The 23,012-nt window shown below is 54.4% G+C and overlaps 1 protein-coding gene across 1 annotated transcript; it reads left to right on the top strand.

The window, feature by feature from the left end:
* Positions 1–3,067: 3,067 nt before the first annotated feature.
* Positions 3,068–22,316, top strand: OSBP2 (oxysterol binding protein 2). Its single transcript, XM_010720495.3, has 13 exons — positions 3,068–3,080; positions 3,394–3,758; positions 12,095–12,281; positions 13,192–13,309; positions 13,470–13,536; positions 13,650–13,814; positions 16,095–16,340; positions 17,978–18,098; positions 18,281–18,384; positions 18,608–18,703; positions 19,096–19,280; positions 19,642–19,862; positions 20,353–22,316. The coding sequence occupies exons 1-13, from the start codon at positions 3,068–3,070 to the stop codon at positions 20,493–20,495; spliced, it is 2,031 nt and encodes a 676-aa protein (XP_010718797.1). The 3' UTR covers positions 20,496–22,316.
* Positions 22,317–23,012: the final 696 nt, after the last annotated feature.

Below are 23,012 nucleotides of genomic sequence, written 5' to 3'. Positions count from 1 at the left end.
CCCCTAGGGCAGGTATGTGGAGAGGCATACACTGACACTTGTTAGATCCAGGCCCACTGAGATGGAGCTCTGCTTTCCCTATAGGCAGCCTTATTATCTGATGATGGTGGTGTCCTGGGAGCATCAAGCACGGCTTGCTTGGATGCAGCTCATAAGGAAAGCAAGGGTGGAATCTGTGAGTTGGCTGCTTCTGCAACCCTCTGACTGCAGAGCAGGTAGTTTTCCAGGTGCACTTCAGGGATCTGGGAGCTTCCCAGCTATGGAGAGAGACGAGCAAGCTCAGTCTGAGGAACAAACTGACTTCCCACGGGGAAGCAGTTGTGGCACAGAGCTTCCAGTCCTGGTGATGCCTGTCTGCATGTGGCAGCTTTTGTTGTGCTTTAGCAGTGTCTTTCTGGGATCAGTGCAGGCTGCTTGTCTCAGGAACCTCTCCTGCTCAGCCCCATGTCTGTGTCCCTGCCTTGGAGCAGGAAGCCAGATTGAATTTATTGAATGGAACCTTGAGAGGCAAGCGGGTCAGGGCTGCAGGAGAGGCTGGGTGGCAAGTTAGAGGGGATGCAGGATGGAGAGAAGTTCAAGGTGATGTGAGAAGGAGAGAAGTTAGAGGGGGTGTAGGAAGTTCCTTCTTTCTGGGTCTTTCTGGAAGTGAGATGCAGGGATGGGAAAGGTTTCTGCTTGTGGGGCAAAGGAGGGTCAGGGTGTTGAAGCAGAGCCTTTGTGCTGGACCCCAAGAGGAAGTGGCACAGGGCATTAACCTTGTGCCTTTGTGTTAGGGACATCTCTGCTGGGTTCGGGATGCATTTGGGGAATTTCAGGATTAAAGCTCATCAATCCCACGGCCTCCTCTTACAGTCCATCCTAACCAGCTCTGCTGGCTCCATGCATCCGTGGAAGCATCAGAACGCACCTGAGCAGCAGCACATGGGGTTGCTGTAGTGGCACAGCCCCCAGCTGCTCACCTGCCACCTCTGGTGTCACCGGTGTCCCTGTGGGCTGCGTGCAGGGAAGTGCCACCTCCTCCAGCCCACAGCTCTGCACCAGCATGGGGGAAAAAGCTGCAAGCAGGGTTTAGCTGAGGGAAGTTCAAGAGGCAGAAAATGAGGCTGTAATGGGAGCATCTGCCTTGCTGAGCTCCTCGTGAGCTGCTGCCCTGGGCTCTGGAGGCTGGTGTGTGCTGTGGGTTTGGGAAGCAGCCCGAGGAGGCTTATGGCCACTGGCTGCTGATCCATTTTACATAGATTAAATAGCATCACAGCTCCAAAAATAATCCTTCAGGCTTGCGGCGAGGCCCACTGTTCCTATAGCAACTGGTTCATACCAGTGCCCTACAAATAAAAATCAAAACAGATTTCCTTTAAGTTTGTTTGCAAGTCAAAACAAAGTGGGAAACAGAGAATGAAAGACTCCGGGATGAACAAACCGAGGGCTCTCAGCCTCTCCTCACGCACCTTGTGCTCCGAGCCCTCTCCATCCCACAGCCCTCCTTTGGACACCTTCTGATGGTTTTATGTCCTTAAAGCTACCCAGAGCTAGGGAGGCACAGGTAGCTCCCCTTGCCATCAGCAGGGAGAGCAGCGATGGTTGAGAAGATCCTGGGTGCTCCATCAATCCCTTTTTGCCCACTGTAACGTGGGGGTGTCCCAGTGGTCGTGGCGGAGGGCTGGGAGCCCATCCTGGGAGCTGTGGGTGTTGGGAGGGGTGGGAGCTGCTTTGGGTGCTTTGCACAAATGTTTCTCCTTCAGCTCGCTCTGATTTGATTATAACCACAGCTTTGGGTTTCCTTCCTTCTGTGCTTTGATTTCAGTTCATTACAGCCAATTTTTGCTGTTCTGCGAGTAAAGTGAAACACCTTCTGGGTGTTTATATAATTCTGCGTGGCAGCATGAGATGGGAGAGGGGGATTTGGGGTTAAACACTGCCTGGGGCAGGCAGAGAGATCCTTCCTGCTGCTCGCTGCTCCTAAAGCACTGTTTTTGTGCAGCTACAAATAAGGGAAGATTGTCTTTGAGAAGCATCACTCATGTCTACACGCAGAAAAATGCCAAATTTGATTCTTCCCCTGCGGTCACACAGAGGGAATGGTGGCTTTAGTGTTGTGGTGGTAGCTGCCTGCACAGTGTCTGTGACGGAAACCAAACTGGATTGTGCTTGTGGTGGGTATATAGGGCACTGTTTGGCTGCTGAAGGGTGGCTGCAATCACCCTCAGTCACCAAATGGGGAGAGAGAGGTTACCAGGGTGCCTTGTGTGCTCCAGGGTGACAGATACTGCAGAAGTGCTGGAAACACTTGAAACAGAATGCTGACCTCTGGGAGGTTCTGGTTAGTTTTCCTTACAGATTGCTGAAGTTTTCCCTCTAGATCTGTTGAAGTTGGCATGTTCAAGACACCAGCAGCAGAAGCCTGGTGCACCCTCTGGGATGCATCCTGCAAGCCTCATCTTCTCTCCTCTCTGCCTGCCCATCACCTCCATCCTACCCCGACCCCATCCCTGTGTGCTTGGAGCAGCAGGACTGTTGTTGTTCGTGGCAGGGGTTGGAACCAGATGGTCAGTAAGGTTTCTTCTGATCCAAGCCATCCGAGGGTTCTGTGGTTCATTGCTGCCGGCTTCTGCCAGAGTTTTGTTCTGCTTTCTCCTTAAGCTGTGTAGGACAAGCCCTTCTCTGGGCTCTGCCTCCTTGTCCCAATTCACTCTTCTTGATTGGCCTTGGAGGAACACCCAGCACGTGCCTGGGTGCATAGAAGATGGGCACTCCCCTGTGCTGGCCCCTGCTATGTGCAGTACCAGCCCTGAGCCTGGGAACCTCACCTCCCCCTGCCCAGGTGGTCTGTAGGAATGCACAGCTCTGTTTTGGGTTGGATTTCTGTTTTTCATCACCCAAGTGTTCTGGAGTTGCAGCTGTAACCATTCCTGTTGTATCTGAGATTCTGATTGTGGTTTTCTGCCCTCTCAAGCCGGGGGAGGGTTTGGGGTAGATGCTGTTTCTTAGACTATCCTTTCCTTGGCACAGAGTGGACCTGGCAGAGCAAGGCTCAGTTGTGGGGTTGGGTGCCCAAAACCCAACCCCTATGGCTGGGAATGGTATGGCAATGCTCCCTGAGCTCTGGCAGCTGGGGGCTGTGCCCACTGCCTGGGGAGCCTGTTCCATACCTGCTGCCTTCTGGTACAGAACCTTTCCCTAACGCTCACCCTGTGTCACCCCATCACTCAGGCTGAGCAGCCCTGTGCTGCATCCCAGTGGCAGCGGAAGGAGCCCTCTGGGCACCCCTGGATGCCATCCCAAATTGCTCCTCATGCCGTGCTCTGCATCTGGCAGAGGGATGCCAGTGAGACGGGTGAACAGGGAGTCAGGGCTGGGCTCGGTGCCCCTTCCCTCTGCCCTGGCACATCCCAGCCTGTAGCCTGTGCCGGAGGAGGCAGGAGGTCCCCCTGCCCGCTGGTACAGTCCAGGGGTTAACCATTGGTAAACTGTTTTTTTTTTTTTTTCCTTCCATCCCTCCCTTTGCAGATGACTCGGGTGATGAGGAGCCCGCCTCACAGTCAGACAAGAGTGAGCTGCACGGCACGCTGAAAACCCTCTCGAGTAAGCTGGAGGACCTGAGCACTTGCAATGACCTGATTGCCAAGCACGGGGCGGCCCTGCAGCGCTCGCTCAGCGAGCTGGAGAACCTGAAACTGCCAGCTGAAAGTGGCGAGAAGATCAAGGCTGTGAATGAGAGAGCCACGCTCTTCCGCATCACCTCCAATGCTATGATCAACGTAAGTGTGGCCGCGTTTGCATGGAGGCAGAGGGAGAGGCATCTTCTCCTCCTTTTCTTCTATTGCCCTTCCCTCTCGCACAGCCCCATCTCCTCCCCGTGCCCCAGCTCAGGGCTGTGGTGAGCAGGGTCACAACCCTCGGGGTGCTGGAACGGGGCTCTGCTGAGTCCTTACAGCATGCTTGCTGGGCGAGCTGCTCCAAATCTGGTTGGGAAGCATGGTACATCCAGAGGTTGGGGTGCAGAGGGATTTTTGGACCATTCCTGGGGGTGCCTTTCAGGCCAGCCCAGCAATTCAGAGCCTGCTGTGGGCTCAGACCCCCATCCCCTTGTTGCTTGCACCTTCGCTGATGTTGGTGAAGCCACCCTCATTTTGCACCATGGGGGTTTAACCCTGCTTTGCCGGAGCTCCTCTTTGCTCCCTGCCCTGTGCTTCACAATGGGCTTTTGTACATCTCCTTCTGGGGTGTGGAGCTGCCTTTCCCAGTGAAACAGCCCTTCCTGGGAAGGGGAGAAAGCAAAATGAGATAAAATATTTGAAGGGGGAAAAAAAAAATAAAATTAATTGAAGCCTGACAGTCGTGGAATAATGCGTGAAGGTAAAGCTCAGGGCATTGTAAAGGGAGCTTAGCTGTCCCAGCCCTGAGCAAAACAGAGGTCGTGTGCCACCTTACGTGTACGTGGAGGAATGCCCCTCCAAACAGCTGTGTGCTGGTGCTGAGGGTGTTTGCTGGGGAGAGGCTTTCCTGCGACAGTGCTCTGTGTTTGGGGGTGCCTGTGCAGCTGTGTGGAGTTGGGTAAAGTTTTGGGAGCAGGGTTGGCACAGTGTGCCTGGGTTTGCCATTGGGATGTGTCAGCAGCAGCCAAGAGAGGAGTTTTGGGAAGGGTGAGCAGGGCAGTACCTGCTGTATCTGTGCTGAGGAGGAGGAGGTGGTGGTGGCTGTGGCATGATAAAGGCTTGAGTCAGGGCTTGGCAATCTAGATAGTGTGAAACAGCACTGAAACAGATGAGGGGAACTCAGCATGGTGAGCCCTCAACAGAGTACGAGAGGCTCTGGATACCAGAGGTTTTTGAGCAGTGTACATCAGCTTGTGGCTGAGCTGCCACTCCTGGCTCCCCATGGATGGTTTAGAGGGTCTTGTAGCAGCTCCAGGAGCGTTTCTGCACCTGGGTTTGCCATGTTAGCACAGAGTGATGCCCTCTGTGACCTGCTGAAGCCCCGCTGGCAGCCTCTCTTAGGGTGGCTGCATGAGTGAAGAGCTACCGAAACCTGTAAGGAAATGTTGGATGTCCTTACAGACAGGTCCATGGCACCCAGCCATCTCCTGGCAGCAGAGGGGAGCACTCTGTCTCACGGATATCCTGCCATCACTCAGTATGCTTCTGATGGGCCAGAGCTCTGTGGGATCCCTCCCCGGTTTGGGACCCATGTGACAAGTGGTGCTGCATCCCCATCCTGTTTCCATCCAGTGGGATTATGTAAATGTCCCCATGCTTCGGGAGCAGCAGCAGGCAAGTAGAAATAAGGAAATACATATGGAAATCCCTGCAGCCGCCTGTTAAGGTGACCTCTGTGCTGCAAACGTGCTGTGCGTGCTACTGGGGGCTCCCTGCAGCCCCCCTTCTGCTGGGGGGATCTTCGTCCTCCCCTTCCTCACCCTGCTGTCCCCGCACGAGGGGGTAAAGTACAGACACAAAAGGATTGGATGCACAGCAGGGCAGCCCCCAAAATGTGCTCCCAGCCCTCTGCCAGCCACCCGTTTGCTCTGCTCCTGTCCTGATTTTGCAACCTTGCGTAATAACGCACCGGGAGAGCCACGTGGCAGAGCCGAGCCCGACGGCGCTGGGACTTGAGGAGCATCCGAGAGGAGACGCAGCCGAGCGATCTGCCACGGGGGAGGAGTGGGAGGTGCGTAAAAATAAGGAGAAACTAATTAAGGGGATTATTATCCTCTTAATAAGAGGAGCGGAGACGAAGAGCGGCGTGGGCTGAGTGCGAAAAGCTCCGTCTTGGAGCTGGGCAGCAGGCTGCAGCCCCGTGGACGTGGCAAGGAGCTAGCTGGGGCGGCAGGAAGAGCTCGGCGTGCTGTGGGTGTTGCTGGAAATAGGGTTTTAATGGGAATGGATTTTGCTACAACGAAGCAGAGGCGGCTGAGCCATGTGCTGAGTGTAACCGTCGCTGTCTTCATTTTTCCTCTTTTTTTTTTTTTTATAGTTTCTCTGATTGTGGTGTGAATGTAGGGAGCAGCAGGGGCGGCTGCATGTGACTGGGGAGTGGGTTCTGCCCTGAGCTCTGGGAGCAGCTTGGCCTCAGGAGGAGAGAAGGCAGAGGAAGGCTCTGCAAGAACGGTGAGGGTATGCTGTGGGGCTGGAGATGCTGAGATTTCATGGAGATGTGTTTGAGGATGAGGTTTGCGTGGTCACCAGGAGCTAAAGGACTGTCCCTACAAGAGGCCAGACTGCTTTCCCCATGGGGATTTCTCTTAATCACAGCAACAGAGTTGCCTTGGGCATTGTCAGCCCTCCTGGAGCCTGGAGACATTGTCTGAGCGCATCCCACAGCCCACTGGGAGGATGGTGGGCACAGCCTTGGTATCTCTGTGACGTGCTGAAGGATGTGGTTCCCCAGGGCTGGGAATGGGCTGCTCTAGTCCTGCCCAAATCTGCTGTGTTTTAATGCAGTGCCGAGCATCCTCTGTCCCTGCGGGACGGTGCTGTGATTAATCTGTGCTCCTAAAATGGCCTCGCTGTTAAAGCAGACTGATGTGCAGCACGTGCTCCCAGTGGCACCACGCTCGCTGTTGTGAATGGCTGCAGGGACAGCTTAACCCTTGCCTGTGTCTACGTTGGGTTGCAGGACTGCTTAAAGCTGACAGGGGTCCCCTAAACCCGCTGCAGACACAGCAGGAGCATGGACCTCACCTCCCTTCACCCCCTACCAGTATGCATGGCACTCCCAGTTCAGCCCAGTACACCCGTAGGGCTGGAGGAGCCCTGCACCCCATCACGCGTGCTGATTTTGCTCTCGGAGCCCATCCTTGCATGGGCTGTGTTAGTTATCTGTGCTGCACCCCACGTGCTCTGATCAGCGCATAGGAAACCATGTCACCGACCCAGAAAACCCACAGCTTTGGGATTAAATCTCCAACCCAGCCCTAATCCCCAGCAGGCAAGGAGGCTGCGGCCAAGGGTCTGGGGTGATCTGCACTGCTAAAAGCTGGGACACAAACCCCATTCCTTCCCCTACAACATTTCACCGAAGGCAAGGGCTGGAGTAGCAGCGTGCTGGCTCTGCAGCCTGGCTCTCCAGTTACCTATAAAGGCATTCGTGTTGCTGGGATGGCATTGCAAACCTGGAACTGGAGATGTGTGCCCAGGTCCCTTGGCAGAGCTGGGCCAGTGCTAGGGAGCAGTGTGCTGCTCTGGGGCTCCAAAGGAGCAGGAGTTGCCACACGTCCCAGCATCACTGCTGGGCTGGCTCCTCATCCTACTGAGTGTGGCTCTTGGGCTGGAGGGATTATAGGAGCCTCGTTAACACAGCCACACTGGGGGATTTACTGCTGTCCCCACTCTAATCCCCTGTAAGGGCTGGATTACATGGCCCCAGCTGCTGGGAGTGGGGCTGGGGTTGTGTGGGGGCTTCACCCTGGCGAGGGGCACCTGGCTAAAGCTTCTGTGACTGTGGGACGGGCTCCCTGCAGCCAGCCCTCGTTGGGGGCTGCTTTAACAAGTCCCCACGGCAAGGTTTGGGTGCAGCAATAGGGCTGGGTGCTGGCAGGGCCCTGCTGTGTGTCACCCTGTAGGGAGCACCTGGGAAGAGCCTTGGGTTCTCCATGCTGTGTACTGAGGTGCGGGCTGGAGCAGCTCTGATCCGTGTCTCCACATTGAGGCATTAATGAGCTTCCCTATGCCCGTGCACTGTTAGTTTTGGTGGTGCTCTGAGCTGAGCCCTGCACTTCACAGCTCCCTTCTCACAGCCCTGTGCTGGGCAGCAGTGGCTCTTGGAGTATCCCTACCCTCCTTTCAGGATGCTGCTGAGCAGCTGGGGTCACCCCGAGGGCTCTGCAGGGATTTGCTGGCGTTTCAGCCATCTGTGCAGCTCTGGATGTTCCCCTGCGCTGCTGCTCTGTGTGCCCTGGCTGTGGGTGCTGTGCTCACCATCCTTGCCATCCAGCTGTGTGTGAGCTGATGTGGGATTGAGACCAGCTCCATCCTGCGCTCCTTACATTTCCCCTTTTGCTTTCTGTCTCCACTGGGGATGAAGAGAAAAATAAACCCTCTCTCGGTTCAAATTCCGTGTGCATCTCGCTGCTCTCAGTGCAAACTGCTACATTTTGTGTTGTGCTGTGTGACCGGAGCACTGACGTGGTGTTAATGTGTTCTGAGCTAAAAAGAGGATCAGAAATGGCCCTTCCCTTGGGATATTTTCTGCTAAGCAGCAGCACAGCTGTGTCCCTGCCTTTTGATGAGTCCAGGAAGGAAGGGAGCACTTATCTACGCAGCACCAGGAGCGTGCAGAGCAGCAGGATGTTCTTTCCCGTGATGAATGAAGAAACAGCCCCTGCTGCATAATGCACCTTTGAAAAGGAGATGATGGGGTGCATCTGGCTGTTCCCTTCTCCCACGCTGGCTGATGGAGCAGTCCCATGGGGCTGTTCCTGCAGGACCCTGTGCAGCTTTAAGCGCAGTCCCTTGGCATCCATCATCAGGCTGTATGGTTGGTGCTGGGGGCAGCTCTGCTCGATGGGGCTTCTCGAGAGGTGCGGAGCCTGATGTGATGGTTCACCTGAGTGCATCTGTGCTGATTCACTTCATCTGTGTCTTCTGCATGGCTCATCGCTGCCCACAAGGTGTGCGACACTGTCACCTCATCAGTCTTTAAGCAGACATCGGGTCATCGCTGTCAGCCACATCAGTAACCTGTGGGATGTTAATGACGTTCTCATTAGTCAACAGCAAGCTGTGCAGTCTGGTGTTGCAAGGAGTGTGAATGCTGCTAGGTCTGTCCGTCCCAGGGGGGTCTCTGTGACACCCTGTGTCTCCCTGCACTGGGATCTGCAGGAGCCTTGGGGTTGCTGTGCCACAAAGCCACCTTGTGCCACTGTATTCTGATGGCGTTTGCAGCCCCGTTACCCAGCACTCAGTTGGAACCTGATGCATAATCTTGGAGAGGAGAGCTCTGCAGCCCTCTGCCACCTGCCTACAGGTGTTGGTGGGCTCCCCAGGACCTTGTGCCTGCACTGCAGGGCTCGCTGCCATCTGTGCTCACTGGTGACATGCCAGAAGGGCTGGGCGATGGACAGTGGACCTCTGGGCCGCTCGGAGGTGACTCAGCAGCCTCCCTGCCTGCCCCCCTCCTCCTCCCATTTCCTTCTTCCCTATTTTCCAGCTGCCTCACTCAAACCCTGGCTGAATGCTGTGCCCTGTCCCATGTCCCCTCCGATCTGAAGGACCCAAAGCAATCTCCCACTGAATGGGGCGTGATGTGGATGGCTCTGTTATCTGCAGGACGGCTTTGCTGTGTGCCCCTGCCCTGCTGGGGGGCCTCTCACTCGCTGACCTCCCCAAGGATGGCCCTGAGGACGGCCGTTCTCCCTGCACCGTGTGGATTTACAGCTCTGTCTTGCTTGCAATCCAGCTCAGGTTAAATTTAGCTGCTACCCCATAAGGATTTTATAAGCTGGATTTCTCTGCGTTGCTCCTGCAAAGGCTGTGCTTGTCTGCACCTTTGGAGTGAAATGAATGGGTGGTGACCCACACCAGGATTGGCCTGAGGGGGGATCAGTGACAGGGCCACCACTTTGTCCTCGGCCACATCCTTGCACAGTGACAGCTCCACAGAGCTTTGTCACTGCTGGGGATGAGGTGACAGCCACCAACCGGCACGGGAAGCAGCACTGCACGGATAGTGACATGGATGCTGCAGGCTGCCAGCCAGCGTTGCCACTGCCACTTTGAGGTAGGCTGGGAATGGGACACGTCCCACGTTTGGGGCTGTACAGCATCATTCTGGGTGTTGTTTTAGGGTGGCTGGAGCACGGATGGAGTCTTGGGTGCTGCTGGTGTGAATGGGGCGATATGGCACTGCTGTGATGGTGTCTTGCCTGCAAGGAAGGACAGGCTGAGCTGCAGCCCCAGCTCTTCTCCCAGCTCTGGGAGAAGAACCCTTGGGGCTGGGGCCTGTCCGTGCCACTGTGGTTGCTCAGTGCTGTCTGCAGGGTCACCATTGGGTGAGGACAGCCCTCCTGACTCTGGTGCTGCTTCCCGTTGGCTGTGCTTCAGAGAATTTTTGTGCTCATAGATGTGCTCTTTCCTGGAGCCATCTCCAAAGCACACGGCAGCTGTGGCTCTGCAGCAGCACCGGCCCTGCAGAAAGCACCAGGATGGATGCCATCAAGTGATGATGCTGTCCCAGAGCAGCAGGGACCTTCATGTCCCCATGCTGAGCAGCAGCGTGCCACCACAGTGTGCCCAGGGGCTTGGAGACAGCACCCTGCCGACTGGAAGAGGAAGATGTGGAAGGGGAAGGTGCAGCTCTTTGGGTTCTTTGCTCATTTAACTGCATGAAAGAAGCCGTGCCACATCCTTTGATGGAAGACAGCAGCGAGCAGGGCTTTAATGATTGCTTCTGACAGCTGGGGAGGGCTGCAGCCCCAGAGACCATCAGAGCACAGCACTTTGTGTGCTGCTTTGTCCTGGGGAGAGATCAGTATGGGTGTGCTGCTGGTTGGTGCTACACAGAGAGCTGCCCTGGAATGGCACCGGCACGTCCCGTTATCATCAGTGAGCGTGAGGACAGCCCAGCTGGTGATAAAGGGCCAGGAGGAGCTGAGGTGCTTTCCTTTGGGACACCAGCACCACGCATAGGTCCTGGGATTTCTCCTCCAGCCACTTCAGCTCAGGAGGGCCCATCTCCTGTTCCTGTCATTCGCTGTCACACCCCAAACATTCCATTTCCCGTCGCCACCTTAAAATCAGTGCTCAGCCACAGCAGGCTGCTGCCAGAGCATCGTTTCAAAGCCCCTGGAGCTGGGACAGCTGGCACTGCCCATGCTGGTGCCAGCCAGCAGCACTAAATGGGTGTTTGGGGTCAGGACGGAGACCTTCAGAGCAGGTAATAAGCTTTGCTGGGTGGGGAAGGTCACGCTGCTATCTGATTACTTACCCTTCTGCTTTCATCCTCTTATTGCAATGCATCAGCGTAATAGGAGAGGCGAGCCTGCCAGCTCGACGTGGCTTAGTTTGAATGGGTGCTGGGAGGAAAGCTCATAGAGGAGCAAGAGATTTTCTTGGGAAGGCTCCAGCCTGCAGCTGGGTGTGAAGGCACTCGGGGCATTAGGGCACGGGGTGCCTGGTGTGGTGTAACAAGGGAATGGGGACCTGCATGGGGAAATGTTGGAGGTGGGGTTGGTGCAGATCTCTGTAGTCACAGCAGTGCTTCCTAAAGTCAGAAGTGGGAATGGAAAACATGAAAGCTGCTGCTCTGTGCTGCTTGCCTGCAGCATTGTGCTGCGTCGTTTCTGGTGGTGTTAAGCAAAGAACTTCTTTCCCTGGATGAAACTCAAATCTTGCTCCTGGCCAAAGGTTTGAAAGAACCTGATGAGTCAGAGCTTTTCTTGGATAAACCCTTTTAGAATCCGTTCACAGAAGCCAAAGCCCTGATGTTGTTTGATTGGGAAATAACTCAGCATTCAGGTGCCGTCTCCCTGCTTCTCAGCGCAAGAAGTTTAATGTGTACTGAATTGCAGAGATTTAAGGGAGGGAAGAGAAGGAACAGCACTGCCCCTGTGCTTAACCTGGGGCTGATCACACGGGAAGCAGCACTGGGAAGTGCTGAGGAGGCTCACTGCCCCAACCTGATACAAAAATAACCTACAAATAGAGCTTGGAAGGTTCAGACACAGGACATGCAGCTCCTGGCAGCGTCCCTGTGCTGAGCGGACATCCTGTGCATGGAAATGTCCCATTGCACATCCTGCACGTGGAGACGTCCCAGTGCACACCCTGTGCCTGGCTGTGTCCCATTGCACACCCTGTGCACCAGGAAGGCACGGTGCTGGGGTGCACACAGCATCCCATGGGCTCTTGTGCTCGGTGTGTCTGTGTCTGGTGGGTCCCATTCCCTGGAAAAGGGCACATGGTGGGACAGGAGGGCTCTGGGGCTGTCACCTGCTGTCCTGCTTGACTTCTCCAGGATGGGGGTGTCTACATCTGTATGAGCTCAACCGGGGCTCCCCAACTTTGGGGATGTTTTTCCTAGCCCCAGGGTTGTGGGAATCCTGCAAAGCTTTGGGCTCACAGTTCTCTCAGCTGATTTCTCCCTTCCTCCCCTGCAGGCTTGCCGTGATTTCCTGGACTTAGCAGAAACTCACAGCCGAAAATGGCATCGGGCACTGCAGTATGAGCGGGAGCAGCGGATCCGGCTGGAGGAGACCATCGAGCAGCTAGCCAAGCAGCACAACAGCTTGGAGAGAGCCTGCCGTGGGGCACCGGGCAGCACAGGCAGCACCGGCACCACCAAGGGTGAGCCCAAGGGCTGGGGATGGGGAGGAGGCATGGGCAGTGCTCTCTGTGAGTGCTGCCCCCCGGACCATGCCTTGCTTGTGCTGTTTCAAATCTTAATCCCCTGCCCAGGGCACATCTCGGGCCATGGTGTTTGGAGGAAACCCAGGAAACCCCAAATGCTGCTGAGGTCACAGCTGCAGTGTGGCTCACGTCCCAGCTGGGACTCACTTGCTGCTTGCAAAAGTTATTTATCGGACAGTAAAATCTAATGGCTTTGGATAGCAGTGCCAAATTTCCTTCCCTGCAGGAGGCATTTGTTACAGCCTGGTGGCCAAAAGCTGCGTGTAGAGCTGTGTCTTATTTTAAAAAATGTATGGGCTTAAGGGAGCAGTGAGCTGCTGGAGGGTAGTGCCTGATGTAGGGGCAGGCACAGCAGCAGGCCAAGCCTGTCACAGCGGGCATCCTTGCTCCTTCAGAGGGACAAAGGGACAAGGAGGTGGCTGTGCCCTGCCTGCAGGTGACTCAGCAGCATGGGGTGCAGCAAGGATGGAGATGAAGCTGGAGGTTCCCTCCTGGTGCTGCACACAGCTCTGCAGGACACACAGATGCTCGCAGTACCACCACCCACAGCTCTGTGATGGGAAGGGAAGCTGCCCACCTCGTAAGGTTGTGGTTTAATATGAAATAGCTGCAGGAGGTGTGGGAATGGATATGTCAGAGGTGGTCAGCTCTGTGCCATCCTGGCTGCTGGAATAGAGGCTGTGTGGCAGAGCACTGAAGCTGGTGTCTGTTGTGTGCGCGTGGCTCAGGCTTTTGGCTTCCTGGCAATGGGAGAGGACAGAGCAGGAGACGACGGTGGCAGTGAGACTCAGTGGGTTTGGAAGGGGACTGGCAGCAGCTGAGCATCTCAACCCCTTTGTGCCACCAGGGAGTGTGCAGTCTGCCAAAGGAGAAGCCAGTGATGAAGATGAAGAGACGGAGTATTTTGATGCCATGGAGGATGCACCAGCTTTTATCACTGTAACCGCAGACCCCAAGCACCACAGGTACGAGCTGCAGCCTTAGGGTTTGGTGAAACCCTACGGGAAAAGCATGGGAAAGACTGCCTGCTGGGTGTTGTGCTTGGCTTTGGGACAGCACCTGAGTGGTAGTGGCTGTACTGCACTGCTGTTCCCACCTTCACCAGGTGGCACTTTGTCCCTGCAGGCGTTCGGGCAGTAACCTGAGCGGGGCCAGCGAGGGCCACCCTGAGGACTGGAACCTGGAGGACAGCGTGAGTTGGGCAGAGTGGGTGGGATGTCCAGTGGGCTCTAGGATTCCACCTGAGTCCCTGGCCGTGCTGGGTGAGCGCTGCTTAGACCCGTGCTGCTCCTCTTGCTTTTGCAGGTATTTGAAAGCTCAAATCAAAGCAGCTACAATGAGTCCTGCAAAGATCTCCTGCCGAGGAAAAGGAGACGGAGCCGCATCCCTGACAAACCCAACTACAGCCTTAACCTCTGGAGCATCATGAAGAACTGCATTGGCAAAGAGCTCTCCAAGATCCCCATGCCTGTAAGTGAGCCCCAGGGGTGTTGCTGCCATGCTGAAGGTGCTGACCTCAGGGTTTGGTTCGGTGCAGAGCATTTGGATTACTGCTCCAGGTAGTCCTGCAGGTGCTGCAGCAGCTTCTGAGCAGGACAGAGAGCATGTCACCATGTGGCAAACCCAGCCTGGGGTCTGGCTGTCATTAATGTCAGTTGTCCAGTGCTCTGAAGAGCCAACACGGGCAGAAAGCTCGAGCAGCCAGGCAGGAGGATGCTGAGCACGGAGTTGTGCTGCTGATTGCTTTGTGGTAAATGGCTCTGATGTTGTGGCTGTTGCATTAGGGGCTGTCTGCATTAAGCTGGCTCTTTCTTTGGGGCTGATTTCTGCTCCTGTGCTGGCTGTGCAGGGGCACAGAGTGCTTGTGGGGTGCACCCTGGAGCTGGTGGGCATTGCCTGAGCATCTGCAAACCCAGGGAGGAAGAGGGAACTAGGACACTTGGAATCTCTGCAGATGCAAGTGTTTCACTCAGGACAAGAGGAGGGGACCTTGCTATTTGGAAAAGTGGAGGAGAAATCCCTGTTGTTATTAGTCTAGAAATGTGTAACTTCTCATCCTCTGTGAGTGCAGGGGTATCCTACTGCTGTTCTGTACCTGGAGTGGACTGTGCTAGTTGCTACCCACCCAGCCCTAACACTGCTTGTAGCAAATAGCCCTCAAAACTGTAACAGAAAGCAGTTTCCAGAGCACACCAGCCCTGTCCAGGCTGCTGTGTCACTTGCAGGTCTTGACCGGCCCAGTAAGTGGCACGAGTGCCACTGCAAGCAGTTCATTTCCCCAGAACCTGCCACGTCCTGGCAAGCACAGGAGAATAGATTTTATGTCTTAGAATGTACCTGATACACTTAAAGTAAAGGGTGAGTTTGTCCCTTCCTTGTGCTGTTGCCAGCTGAGAGCTGCAGCCCAGCACTGTCAGTTAGCATTGCTGCAACAGCATCAAGATTAGGTAAGGACATGATGGGTACAGAAAACAGCTCAAGATGTGAAATACCGGCAGCTGTGGTGCTGAGAGAGGAAAGCTCTACCTTTCCTAACATTCAAACCCAGCAGAGCAGTCACAGCCTGGCAGCAATGCATGGCTGCATGTCCCAGGGGACGTGATGCATGGAAAAGCTCCCCGTGCACACACTGCCTTCCTTCGTTTGAATGAATGAACATTGCATTACTTGGGAGGAGATCATCTTCATCCCTCTGCTGGAAGGTTTTGCTGTGTGACAGTGCTGGTGTGGGATGCAGCTGCTGCTTTGTTGTTGAGCTGCCTGCTTTCTCCTGAGGTTCTGCTGAGCTGGCACTGCTGTGCTCCGTGGTGGATGCTTTGCTGCCCTTTGCTACATAACTGCCTTTCTTGGATGCTGTAAGATCCCTCTTGCTTACAGACTAAATGCCAGAGTGGAACAGTCTGGAGTTTGTTTTCTTTAATATAAAACATGTAACTTGGCTTATGGAAGTGGTTCTCCCATCCTTCAGCCATCTGCTCATTCCAAAATAGAATTTTTGTTGTGAACTGGAAGCAGAAAGGGAATTTCAGATGGTTTGGAGGCAAAAGACTTTCCACTCATGCAACAGAAAATATCTCACTTCTTTTTTTTTTTTATGATTTCACTTGTTTCTGATGCAAAGAATTGCTGAAGTCAAGCATATATATTTTTTTTCCCAAAGACATTTGCAGCAATGGTTTGGGCAGTGTATGGCAAACATCTCTAATTAACAAAGCTACGATTTAGGGCTGGAAATAAGGTGAGCTGAGGCTTCCCCTGGTTCAGGGCTGTCCCTCTGCCCATTGCTCTGTGTTATGTGGCTTTCGTCAGCGCCCTAAATGGGAGTTTAGGGTTCTGTCAGTCACTGGGCTCAGGGATGGAGGTGATGGAAGTGCTCAGGGATGCTCGTTGATGTGGGATGTTCCCAGCAGGGAGCTGGGCTCACTATTCAGGGTCATTCAGGGGTTTGGGGCACGTATGACCTGCTGCAGTGCTGGGTTAGCTCACGGGCTGCCAGCTCCCAGCCCGGCTGTTCCCAGCTCAGCCCAGCTGGACACCCCAGAGCCCTCAGGCACTTGTGCTATGGTTCAGGGAGCACGTTATAGTGTGAGTCTCTTGTTTTGTTTAACATTTACTTGATGCTGCGGAGGCAGTGCTTGTGCAGAGCTCCCTGCCACATCCAGCCCTGTGTCACAGCACATCAGGATGTGGTGCAGGAGTGCCCAGCTGGCATCCATCCTGCTTTGCTGACCGCCACTCTCCTCCCTGCAGGTGAACTTCAATGAGCCACTCTCCATGCTGCAGCGGCTGACAGAGGACCTGGAGTACCACGAGCTGCTGGACAAAGCAGTCAAGTGTGAGAGCTCCACAGAGCAGATGTGTTTCGTGGCAGCCTTTTCAGTGTCTTCCTACTCGACGACGGTGCACCGCACAGCGAAGCCGTTCAATCCACTGCTGGGGGAAACCTATGAGCTCGACAGGCTGGAGGAGCTGGGCTTCCGTTCCCTGTGTGAGCAGGTGAGCTGTGCAGAAGGGCTCCGTGTGCCTGTCCTGCTCTTTGTGTCTGGCCAAAGCGGCCCTTTTGTGTAGGAGATGCAGCATCTCCCTGTTTCAGTTCACTTCATGGCTGGATGGAGGCTCGAGATCTCGTTTCTTTCTTGTTATATTGCAAAGTTTTAATTTCCAAGCTTGGTGGCAACCTGAGAACCTCCAGCATCCCTGTGTGCTAATCACAGAGTACATCTGATGCTCATCTATCAACCAGCAGGTCTTAATTAAAAACCTGGGGAGCTTAATGGGTTGAGACCTTGGAAGGAAATTGGCTCTTTAAAGCATAGCATGCTCAGCTGGTGCTTCCCATCCTCCTGGGGATGGACAGGGCTGTTTATCACCACTGTAGACAGGACATCATTTTGGGGGGGGGCTGTGGGCTTCCCAGGAGGTGGCTGTGCTGTCCCAGAGACAGAGTGACCATCACGTTTCCCAGCACTCAGGAACAAACCCATAGGCCTCTCACTGCAGAAACCAGTGTAGATTGAAGACTTGCAGTGCCAATTGGCACTGAGACCCATGGGGTGAGGGCTGTGTCTTAGCTGTTCTGTGGGGCTGTGCTTGCAAACTGTGTCCTCCAGGTGCCTGATCCCCTCTGGCAGTGCTTTGGAGATGCTGCACCTTGTTCAGAGGGAGGCAGGAACCTTTTTTGACCAGGGGAGGCAGCCTAGATAGCTCCTCAGAAGGGCACAATGTGTGGAAAGGGTTTTGCTGCTAATCCAGCTGTGGAGCAGGCTCTAGGTCACATTGTGTCCCTCTGTGCCAGTGAGAGCTATCCAGTGAGTAAAGTAAATCCTCCAGGATTTGTATCCCTGCTGACCCTACTTGCAGGCATTTCTGACCCTTCCATGTGCCTGTTTCAGCTGCCTTGGATGTACGAGTACATGAGTTTTGGATGCTGACGCATGGTGGGGGCTGGAGAGGTTCATCCAAAATTCGGTTTGCCGTAACTCAGAGCAAAACAACTCTGTTGCAACACTGGAGCATTTGATCCGTGAGCAGAGCCTAAATCCTTGCCCCATCTCAAAGGGCAGATCGGGGGCAGGCTTGAAGCAGCCCAATGTTGGTGGTGCAGTCAGTGCGTGCTGCCCTGGGTTGTGCTGGCACTGTGGGATGGATAGGTGGACAGACAGACAGATGCTGTTCCCATGGCTCTGAACATCCCTTGGCCCACTGACATGCTGAGTGAGGCGTTGGTAATCCAGTGCCTGAAATCCAGTTATCCAAATAGGATTTTCTCCTGCCAGTGACAGTGGGATTTAATGGAGAGGTTTTGGCTCTGCTCACGGTTGTAATCCAGATGCTCGGGGCACTCAGGCTGTAATTACCCTGGTGCAAAGTACCTCTGAACACGATGGCTTACATATTCCTTCCAAGGGACGATGCTTGAGTGGTGTCCCTGGAGCCACCAGGCAGGCTGTGCTGCAGCCACATCTGTTTTTTCTGTCCGTGTCCATGGGAAGGCACTGCAGTGCTGGACAAGCTGCGGGCTCAGCCTCTGAGCATCCTTGGGACCAAAGCTGTCACCTCTCTTTGGGTCCTGCAGTGCTGACTGAGCACTGGACGGGGCCAGCACCTGACGGGCTGTCCTTTCTCCCTGCCAGGTGAGCCACCACCCCCCAGCAGCTGCCCACCACGTCTTCTCCAAGCGAGGCTGGACGCTGTGGCAGGAGATCACCATCGCCAGCAAATTCAGGGGCAAATACCTTTCCATCATGCCTCTGGGTAGGTGACCTGGCCAAGGGGATGAGGGCTCGCTTGTGCCGTATCCTATGACGCTGAGAGCCAAGCAACATGTTCCCCATGGGCTTTCAAAATGAAAGCTTTTAGAGGACAGAAGGCAGGCATGGTGCTTGGCGCTCGGGCACCCAACCAATCCCCCATCCTGAGCCCAGGGCTCTCCACAGGTGCCATCCACCTCGAGTTTCACTCCAGTGGGAATCACTACGTCTGGAGGAAAGTCACTTCCACTGTTCACAATATCATTGTGGGCAAGCTTTGGATTGACCAGGTCAGTGCCTATGGGCTCTTTGGGGAGCAGGGCAGTGTGGGGCCAGGTCTGGCGTGGGGTGTTTTACTTGGGCCCATCATGCTATGGGGCTGGAGGGGATGGAGCGGGGAGCAGATGTAGTTCTGCACTGAGGTTGATGTGCAGCTGCACAAATGACGACTAATGGCTCATTTGTCTCCTTGCAAAGTCTCTCACTTGCTGTGATTCTGTGTCTTTTATCTAGTCTGGTGAAATAGAGATTGTTAACCATAAGTCAAAAGATAAATGCCAGCTGAAATTTACCCCCTACAGCTACTTCTCCAGGGATGTCCCCCGAAAGGTACGTAGCCAAAAATTTCCCTGCTTTTTCTTCTGGCCTGGCTTTGCCCTCCCAGCTGGGTTCTGTTCTCCCAGCTGGGCTCATGGGGTCCAGGCACTGGGGTGGGATGCAGCCAGCATGGGGCTGCGGAGCTGCACCAGCAACTCAGTGTGCCACAGGTCCTTGCAGGTGGGGGCTGGGGACAGAGCTGACAGCTGGGACCTGTGTATGGCACTGGGGAGGATGAGGGTGGAGAGCAGAGGGGCTGTGTCAGGACGGGACCTTGCTGGGTTCTGTCCTTATGTCTGAGGATACAGAGCACCACTTGAGTCACCGCATTTCATTCCTAGAGGGCTCTGGATGCTTTCAGAAGCCACCAAAGCCATCTCTTACACTGCTGTTTCTCCCGCCAGGTGACAGGGGTGGTGAGTGATGCTGATGGCAAAGCCCATTATGTCATGTCAGGCACGTGGGACGAGAAGATGGAGTGCTCCAAGATCGTGCAGAGCAGCCATGGCAGCGCCGGCTCCGAGGGCAAACAGAAAACTGTCTACCAGACGCTGTCCCCAAAGGTCTTGTGGAAGAAGTACCCCCTCCCGTGAGTCCTGTGGTGTTGCTTGCTGTGTGTCTGGCATGCTCCTTGGGTTGGAGTTCTGCTTTCCTGGCTGCTGGCTGTGGCAGGGAGTGATGTTGCCCCCATGCTGGCTTTGCTTTTAGTTTCTCCATACCAAACGAATGAATCCGTGCTTCCCCTGAGCCCCTGCAGGCATCACTGGCATCTCCTCCTAGCCTCCTGAAGGCACCATTTCCACTTGTGGGGTGGGATGCAGAGCTCCTTAAGGGTGGTTTTGGGGATCAGAATAACAGGTATAGTGTTTTTGGAGGGCTGGTGTGAGAGACAAACACCTGAAGGGATGGGAGCCCTATTTGTGGTCCTCATCGGGTCTGTCTGTCTGCAGGGAGAACGCCGAGAACATGTACTTCTTCTCCAGCCTGGCCCTCACCCTAAATGAGCCCGAGGAGCGCGTGGCTCCCACGGACAGCCGGCTGCGTCCCGACCAGAGGCTGATGGAGAGCGGCCGCTGGGATGAGGCCAATGTGGAGAAGCAGAGGCTGGAGGAGAAGCAGAGGGCTGTGCGCCGCAGGAGGGAGGCTGAGGCTGTGGAAGCCCTGGAGGAAGGTGGGATGTTGTGGGATGGAGAATGAGGGGCTGCAGGGAAACCCTGTAGGGTTGGGGAGGAAGGACAGGCTGCCTGTCATGGAATTGTTAAGGTTGGAATAGACCTCCAAGATGAAGTCCAGCCACCAACCCGTCCCCACTGTGCCCATTCGTAGAAGCATAGAGCCATCCATGTTGGAAAGGATCTCTAAGATCACCAAGTCCAACTGCCAGCCCATCATTACCATGCCCACTAAGCGATGTCCCTACGTGCCACAGCATTTTGAGGGTTGAGGTGGGGATGGGCTGATGGTTGGGCTGGATGACCTCATTGGACTTTTCCAACCTTAATGATTCTGTGATTCCATCTCCACATTTCTCAAACACCTCCAGGGACAGAGGCTCCATCACCTCCCTGAGCAGCCCATTCCAACAGCTGACCATTTTTTCCAAGAAGGAAATTTTTCCCCATACCCAACCTCATCTTCATCCCTTGCTTCTCCCCATGCAGGCAAGGACTACGAGGGCTACATCCCGCTGTGGTTTGAGCGGAAGGTGGATCCCATCACGGGGGAGCTGATCTGCACCTACAAAGGCGGCTACTGGGAGGCCAAGGACAAGCAGGACTGGAGCTCGTGCCCTGATATCTTCTGAGCTGCCGTGCCTGCTCTGGTGTGGCCAACCTGCAGCAGGACAGACAGATGGAGGGACAGCGAGGACACACGGCAGCGTCCTGCAGTGCTTGACAGTGCAAATAAACACACACAGGGAGAAATTTCACAAAGAGAATCTAAACAGGGATTCCAAACCTATTTTTTTATGCACTAATAAATAGCATCTTTTTTTCTTTTTCTTTAAACGGTGGCTTTTTCAGCTACTAATTAGGAAAGAGGACACGTGGCTCTGGTTCGTTTTTAGCCTTGCTGTCAGGAGCTGCTGCCTGTATCTTTCAGCACCTCGGCTGTATCGGCTGAGACAACAACTTCCAAAGATGCTCGCGTCGTGGGATGCCGTGCATTTGTGTGAGCTCTTTCTTTTGGCATCTTTTCCCCCATTTGTTAAAAAGAAGTTCTGTTCCTGGTTCAGATTCTTTCAAAAACAAACAAAACCAGCTGTGAATCTCTGCCCAGAAAATAGCAGGGGCTGAGGCTGTTGCTGGAGGCTGCGGGTGGTTCCTACAGCTGACCCCATCACACCCATCAGGATGTTTCAACTGATGACCTGCTTTGTTTCCATGACTGTGGTGCTTCTGGTACAGACAGGGAGGACCCAAGAGGTGACGTCCCACCACGACAGAGGGAACCAGAAACCTGCACACCTGCATTTCATTTTTCTCTGGGTCTTTATCACACCATACTGAGCGCTCCCTCCCATGGGCCACCTGTAGCCGGACTGCCACATCCCCATCAGCAGATAATTAGCAATAATGAACTTTGAGGCAATGGGAACTGCGAAACCCACGGAACACTTATGCAATCAGGTTCCTCCACCATCAGTCTCCTCCTGGTTGGCTTCTCTTCCAGCACCTGCTGCCTGCAGCAAACCTGTGTGTACAGTATACATAGACCTCGTATGGCATAACAGTAGTGAGTGGCTATTGGAGTGGCAACACCCACTGATCTCAACGTGCCCCTAAATCTTATTTATTTGCTTCTAATTTATATATATATATATATATAAATATATATAAAATTATTTTGCTTAAATTTCTATGGTACACAATAGATGAAAAATGATGAAGACAGAATGCATCTGTCTGAGTTTTTGTAGCACGAGGATGAGTGCTTCCCTGGGCCCATCCCCAGGCAGGGTGTGTAGGGGTGATGGTGATTCATTCCCAAAGTGGAGAAGTGACATTTTGCTCCAAAGCTCTGAAAGCTGCTGTGTTAGCTGGTTGAATGCAGCTGACTCCAGCTGTGCCACATCCAGCCCCCCAGGGCACACAGATCTGCATTGGAGATGCTCCCACCTGAATAATGCCTTATTTTCTTCTTTTTTTTATTTCATTTTTTGTCAATGCAAGAGAGCTGGGAAAGGTGAGCAGCCTCTGCACCCCAGAATGTCCCAGAGCTGGAGCCCCGTGTCCCCAGGATGCAGGGTGACATTGCTCAGGGACTGTTGGCACCATGTCCTACAGGTGGGACACAGCAAGCTCCTGTCCTCTGTTCCCCAGGATCACCGTCACAGACACTTAGCAGAGCCTGGGGAGTGTGAGGAGCACCCCAGCAACACAAATCCCCCCCTTTTTTAGGCTAATTTTAAAACTTGTGGTATCTTCCAGAGATCACCGAGCGGCAACACTTCATCTGAGCACCATCTCCTGGTCTTTCTATTTTCCCCCATACTCCCCACCAAAGGATTTTAATGTCATTCTACTGTAAATGCTGTTGAATGTATTTCTTTTCGAGCAATATATTGTGAGTGACCCCCTCTTCTCCTACACGGTAATAAAACTTGGATTCAGGAGTTTTAAAAGGTGCAGTGCTGAGGTTCTCTTTCGCTCCCCAGATCTGGAGGTTGGAGGGTCCTGGGGGGAGCCTTGGGGTGGCTGAGCTCTGGGCATGAAGTGGCCCTGCTATCCAAGGAGTGTTGGTTGGGAGGCCATTGGGAGGCCACGGAGGCCCAGGGAAGGGTTGTCCAGGGAAGGTTCATGGGGAGGTGGCCTAAAGGATGGCCCAGGGGAGGAGATTGAGGGATGGTGGCCATGGGGAGGTTGTCCGGAGCAGGAGGTGGCTTGGGTGGCTTGGGGGAGGAGGGCCAGGTAAGCAGGGGTAGGAGAAGTGGCAATGGGAAAGATGCTCTCCATGGAAGAGGTTCTCTGGGGGAGGTGGCCCAGAGGGGACAGAGGACCAAGGAAGGGGTTGTTCGAGGAGGGCCAGAGCAGGAGAGGATCTGGGAGGAGGTCATAGAATCATAGAAAGTCTTAAATTGGGAGGAACATTAAAGATCATCGAGCTCCAGCCTCAGTGATTTGGAGAGATGGTACTGCAGAGTGTCCCAGGGAGAGGATGGACCTCCAGGGGGGGAGGAAGTCAAGGTGGGGAGGGACCAGAAGGGTGTTCTGGTGGAGGAGGAACAGACACAGAGCCTCGGGCAGCTTCTGGGGAGGAGGCCCTTGGGCGGGCTGGGACTGGGCAGGACACCACAGCGTTGCCAGGTGACAGACAACAG

This window comes from Meleagris gallopavo, chromosome 17 (genome assembly GCF_000146605.3).
Source record: "Meleagris gallopavo isolate NT-WF06-2002-E0010 breed Aviagen turkey brand Nicholas breeding stock chromosome 17, Turkey_5.1, whole genome shotgun sequence".
Classification (NCBI taxonomy): domain Eukaryota; kingdom Metazoa; phylum Chordata; class Aves; order Galliformes; family Phasianidae; genus Meleagris; species Meleagris gallopavo.
The sequence above is the reverse complement of the archived record's forward strand: the minus strand, read 5'-3'. Positions and strand labels throughout refer to the sequence as shown.